This window comes from Haliaeetus leucocephalus, unplaced genomic scaffold (assembly GCF_000737465.1).
Source record: "Haliaeetus leucocephalus isolate CR32 unplaced genomic scaffold, Haliaeetus_leucocephalus-4.0 Scaffold906, whole genome shotgun sequence".
NCBI lineage: Eukaryota > Metazoa > Chordata > Aves > Accipitriformes > Accipitridae > Haliaeetus > Haliaeetus leucocephalus.
In genome coordinates, this window is record NW_010973342.1 from 3,265,822 (window position 1) to 3,271,698 (window position 5,877).

The 5,877-nt window shown below is 46.7% G+C and overlaps 1 protein-coding gene across 1 annotated transcript; it reads left to right on the forward strand.

Annotated features, from left to right (window-relative positions):
• Window positions 1-66: 66 nt before the first annotated feature.
• GPR78 (G protein-coupled receptor 78) lies at window positions 67-5,467 on the forward strand. Its single transcript, XM_010583507.1, has 3 exons — window positions 67-734; window positions 1,167-1,280; window positions 5,230-5,467. The coding sequence occupies exons 1-3, from the start codon at window positions 67-69 to the stop codon at window positions 5,465-5,467; spliced, it is 1,020 nt and encodes a 339-aa protein (XP_010581809.1).
• Window positions 5,468-5,877: the final 410 nt, after the last annotated feature.

Below are 5,877 nucleotides of genomic sequence, written 5' to 3' on the forward strand. Positions count from 1 at the left end.
GCTGCGGTGCCGGCTCGGATGCCCCCTTCCTCCTGCCCTCGCCCGCTCCAGGCGACCCGCTGAGAGATGGACTTGGCAGGCGTGCTGCTGGCGTTGCTCCTCGTGCTGGTGCTGGTCGTCTCCCTGCTCTCCAACCTCCTGGTGCTGCTATGCTTCGTCTACAGTACGGAGATCCGCAAGCAGGTCGCCGGGGTTTTCCTGGTGAACTTATCCTTTTGCAACCTGCTCCTCACCGTCCTGAACATGCCTTTCACCCTGCTGGGGATCCTGAGGAACCAGCAACCCCTCGGAGGCTGCGTCTGCAAAGCGGTGGGCTTCCTGGAAACTTTCCTGACCTCCAACACGATGCTGAGCATGGCAGCGCTCAGCATCGACAAATGGATTGCCGTGGTGTTCCCCTTAAGCTACACCAGCAAGATGCGGTATAAGGACGCTGTGATATTGATGGGCTACTCGTGGCTCCACTCCCTCACGTTCCCCTTGGTATCCTTGTTTTACTCGTGGGTAGATTACAGCAATGTTTATGCCTCTTGCACCTTACACCTGAAGGAAGAGACGGAGCGGAGAAGGTTTACAGTGTTCACCATCGTCTTTCACTCCACCAGTTTCATGCTGTCGCTGGTGATCTTGTGTTTCACCTATTTAAAGGTGTTGAAAGTTGCCCGATTCCACTGCAAGCGGATAGACATTATTACCATGCAGACTCTGGTTTTGCTGGTGGATATCCACCCCAGGTAACGTGTGCGTGTTCGTATTCACAGCCCCGGGGTGCTTGCGGTAGGTGCCCGGGGCGGAAAGGGTGTCCTGCCTCCCCAACTCCCTTTCCCGCACCCCTGCCCGCCCCGGCCACAGGGCGAACGCTTCTGCCTCTAGTTTCAGAAGCTGCTTATAGTGCCACGAGACGGTGGCTTGTGCATTCCTAGCTTGCTTTGTCTGAATGCTAGTCCCGCTCAGCGGGTGCTCCCACTTGCCTGAGCTGCCTTTACCAGGGAGCTGCTGCTCCGGCGAGTGCGATGTCCCCAGGCTCGGCAGGGCTGGGGCTGCCCTCCCCTCCCCTGGGGCAGGGGCTCTGGGGCCGGGAGCGAGTCCTTCCCCTCTGCCCTGGGCTCACATCTTGCCTCCCCGCTTCTTGCCTTCACCCACCGACTGCTCTTTTCCCTTTGCAGTGTGAAGCAGCGCTGTCTTAATGAGCAGAAACGGAGGAGGCAGCGGGCTACCAAGAAAATCAGTATTTTTATAGGGTCGTTTGTGATCTGTTTTGGTCCTTACATTATCACCAGGTTAGTATCTCCTGCTGGGGTGGGGGACTTGCTGGGACCGGTATGCCCTCTGATGCCCAGGTGCCCTGGGGGAGCAGGGTGGGGGGGGGACGACCCACGGACTGCAGCTAATTTTGGGGCGTCAGAACCTGACCCAGGAGACCCAGAGCTGGTTCTGAGGGGCAGAGCACACACACACACACACACTCATGCCGACCCTGCCCGCACACCAAGCCCACTGGGCGAAGCCTGGGCAGCCTCTGGCTCTCCTTTCCTCATTGCAGCCAGGTCTGGGCGCCTCTGCCAAGAGCGAGAGGCTTTTAGGACAAGTACCAGGAATTAATTACATGCCAGTGGGAGATGAAAGCAGTTTAAAAGACTCGCCACCCTTCCTTATTAGCACAACCCGAGCAGTAGAGAGGAAAGCAGACAGCTTTTCCTGATTAGCTTTTTTTTTTTTTTAAAGGCGTAAGGCCAAGTTTGCTGCTATTGGAAGCCGAGGTGACATAATTTAAATTTATCTAGGCTGATAATTTGTCTGATAAGCTTTGTGTCTGGAAACATTAATGTCTGTAAATATATTGCTAATGGTGCAGCACGGCCTTGTGATGAGGTGTAAGAGTTATCTCCCAGGAAAACCAGTAATTAGACTTTTAAAATGTATAGGAAACACCATGCTCCTCAACTGGCCAGAGTTATTGGCACCCACCCTGGTGGCTTGCACCTTTTTAAGTAGTCATGCATCATTCTCGTTCCGTACTTGTATAGTCTTTATACAACATATGGTTATTATTTTTAAATCTTGCATAAATCAAGTGAGCTGGAAGCCAATGTAACTATACTGAATTGCAGCACCTCGGGATTTAGCCTTTAATCGCTAAACTAAAATGGGCTACGTCTTTCACAGTGATTTTTTAAAATATTCCCCACTTCACAGTGTGTTCAAGACACCCTTGAAGAGTACTGACTTGTGCTGAGGAAGGTGCACTAGTCTGCAAAACCACCCTGGTGAGGGCTTCCTCAAGGTTGCTACCAAGCTGCTGGGGTCCGCAGCCGCACCAGCTCACAGAAACTGGCCAGCTTTAGTACGCTGATCTTACACAGTCACATATATATATACCATTTATGATCATTGTCATTGCCCTTTTCTTACACGGGTAGGGGGATAGGTTTAGACCAGTGCACAGAAATGACAATGTTTTTTACCTTTACGATGACATTTATTTCAGTTCCCATTTATATGTTGAAGGGGAGTCCTGACTGATTGCCTGGATAACTGCATTTTTTTTTTCTGCAGTTGAAAGGATTATTACAAATATTAACATTACATCACAGAGTTAAAAGGTTAATTGATCACTGTTCAGTACATTCTGAGACATTTTCTATTCCTTTTTGCCATAATCATGATATAATTATATTGAGCAAAGTGGATTTTGCCATCTTCTTTCCATCTGAACATTACCAAGCTCAGCAAATTCCAGCATTGCCACATTTTTCAGGGTGGAGATATTTCTCATAAACTTCTAAAATAAAAGTGACTTCCTTCTTCAGACCTTGCATTTGGCAAATGTGAGATGGTGCATTTTCTATGTGTGACAAACTGGTACCTCATGTGTCACCAGAGAGAAGACTGAGGGTTGGTTTATGTAAACGCGTGTGTCAAGGTACAGCTTCTGTCTCAGCCACAAGGACTGAGTTGGTTCAGTGACAGAAAAATGGGAAGCATTTGGGGAGGACATCCTCAAAGGCTCTTTGCCCCAAGGGCAAGACAGTGTCCAGGCAGCACTAGATAAAAGGTGTTGGTGGAGGTGAGGTTGGAGGACTTGCTGCTATGCCCGTTTCTCCACTCTTCCCCCATTCCGGTTTTAAAGGGGGTGGCACTGAAGCAATCTCCATGGAGGCAATGTGAAAGATAGCCTCCCTGTTTTCTCGCTCTTTGGCCTGGTGACTCAGGTTGCGTTGTGAGCTCAGTATGTGGTCCTCATTTCAGAAATATGAATGAGATTATGATCATTACCAATATATTCATCTGTTCGCTAAGAGCCAACAGATGAATTTCATCTTTTTTGTAACAGCACTGAAAACAAGAAAATGATACTAAGATGCACTCAGATGAATATTTCTAAGGCTGACTTGATTTGGCCAGGCCTTTTATCTTATTAAAATCTGTGTAATTTTTCTTCTGTTGGCTTCAGTGCAATTATGTTTGGGCCCATAATACATTAAAGGGAACACATAGTAATACATCTGTTTTCATGACAGAAATACACCTTATTCTTTTTATTTAGGGTCTTTATAAAAACATCAATTGTGTAAATATCAAATGTATGTTTCTTGTCTTAGGACGATATACAGGATGGTATAAACCTAAGCAACCATGCAGCAAGTGTCATTTATCGTACATTTATTTATTTCTCACATTTTGTGTCTTCCTGTTCTCTCTGTTTTGAATTCACCGGAATTTTTTCCTCGCAGCTTCAGACAGAAGTCATCTGGTTTTTAAATGCACTTGTCATAGGAATGGTTTCACTTTTATGCATACAAATGAGAAATTTTCCTGTCAGAGTTCAACCACTTGTTGCAATGTTCAGTCCTAGTGGTGGTAAGTCAGCTTTTCTATGAGGAGGGATCGGAAAAGCTTCAAAAGCCAACACCCTGCAAGTTGGGAGCTCTGCACTTTGGAAGGAGGCCAGAAGGTTCTTCAAGCTTTGAGAAAGCTTCTGATCTTGCGTCTTCAAACAGTGATGTTTTAGGGTACAGAAAAGGGCTGGTTTATCTCATGGTACTTTTTTTTTCTTCTGGAACAAATATAGCAAAATAGTATATTCTTGCTCCTGCAAAAGGTTTCACAAAAGATGTACAGATAATAAAACTTCTCGCCCTGTTCTTTCCACCTTCCTGGAGAGTTTGCCCACTGCAGATGAGCTGTGTGCCAGACATTTGCTGGAACACTCTGAAGGTTTGCTCTCACTTCTGTGGAAAAACGGTTTAACATAGTTGCAGTTTCTCCCCCCATGATTAATACGCCCACCTCAACTGAGGTGCCGAGGCCACTAATCATCCGTGAAGCACAGACTAGGAGACACAGGTCTGGAGAGAGTTGACTGGTCATATAATGATGATAAAAGTGTTGTCTCCTTGTTTTCTTTGGCCAAACTAGCGGTCAGCCAAGTGCACGCAGAAACTTTCACAGGTAAGTAGATGCAGTTGTGCTCCTAAGCATACTATGGGATGGCAGGTGCCACCCAAATCACTCTGAGATACCGCCGTGTTGTTCTTCATACTGCAACGGTCTAACACGAATCCTCTTTGCATATGTGATAATTCACAGCAGTAGTGTAATGCAGGTTCACTCTTCTGTATCTGAGGGGTTGGATTCAGTGATCTAGACCAGGTTTGTGGTATCATTTCAGATGCTTCACAGTATCCAAAACCTCTACATAGCTTGGCAGATGTGACACGGGACTCAGGGGAGACCCACAACTTCCAGGAGCAGCAGCCTGATGCCAAGGGGGTTATGCCCAAATGTCTCAAGTGTCACTAGACTAGAGTTGAGTGAGCCTGGATGCCCCAAGTCACATGTGTCTATCTCAAGCTTGCCACGGGAGAGGGGTAGTTAATTGTGTCACCAAGATTTTGACCACTTAGCAGCACAACTCTCTAAATTCAGAAAGTGAGCAATAAACTGCAGCAATTTCTTATCTCTGATGCATGGGAGCATTAATGTTGAAAACACAGTTTTTGTCTCTTTTCACAGAGGGAATAATTCTTGTCTCCCAGTAGCCTTGATAGGGAAGTTTCCTTTGCCTTTATTGTATCCAAAAAGTAAGTACAGGGCCCTTCTCCTGCAGGGACTGTGTACTGTAAGAAAATAAGTGTTACTTTAATGTTTCATGAAGCACGAGTTGAGCACTGGGCTCAGTGTGAATATAACACTCAAGTGTTTCCGTCTCTCTTTAATGTTTAACAGGTTGATAGAGCTCCTTCCTTTTGTTACCATAAATTACTACTGGGGAATTATAAGCAAGTGCCTCACCTACAGTAAGGCTGCATCAGATCCATTTGTTTACTCACTTTTACGTCAACAGTACAAAAAAGTTCTGATCAACATCGTCAACAGGATACTTAAGAGGGACCTGTATCCGTCATCGGGGTACAACAGCTCTCTCGACACCGAAAACGATTACTGCTTGCACAGAACAAACTAACAACGTGAAAAGCATTCCCCTTCGAGTGAGACAGGTGTTTGCTGCTGCTGGAAAGCTGCCTTTTCCCTCTCATGCCGACAGTGGTGACAGTGTCTCCAGGGTGTGAAAGCTGCATTAATGCGATGCTTTTCATTGTGGACTTTCCTGAAAGGCTCTTCCCTGGTCTGCAGCCGAGTACAGTCTATGGCAAAGTCTTGTGCCTGAGTGAATGGAGTAGGCTTGAGGGGTTTTAAGAGAGCCTTTGGAGGCTTTAGAGAAGCCTAATGTTTTTAATGTTTCATGTCTGAAAACTTGGTATGTCTCGGAGCGTTCCACATCAGATGTGATACTCCAGTGTCTTCTGGGGCCACAGGAATCCCCAGGTTGGAAGGAGAGGTTCAGAGTCCTCTGTGCTGCGCAAGTAACTGGGC

What these genes read in the sequence shown, in the direction of transcription:
- GPR78 (XM_010583507.1), top strand. Translation starts at nt 67, where the DNA reads ATGGACTTGGCAGGCGTGCTGCTGGCGTTGCTCCTCGTGCTGGTGCTG. An exon ending in CTGGTGGATATCCACCCCAG is followed by an intron (nt 735 to 1,166) that starts GTAACGTGTGCG and finishes TTCCCTTTGCAG; the next exon opens with TGTGAAGCAGCGCTGTCTTA. An exon ending in GGTCCTTACATTATCACCAG is followed by an intron (nt 1,281 to 5,229) that starts GTTAGTATCTCC and finishes AATGTTTAACAG; the next exon opens with GTTGATAGAGCTCCTTCCTT.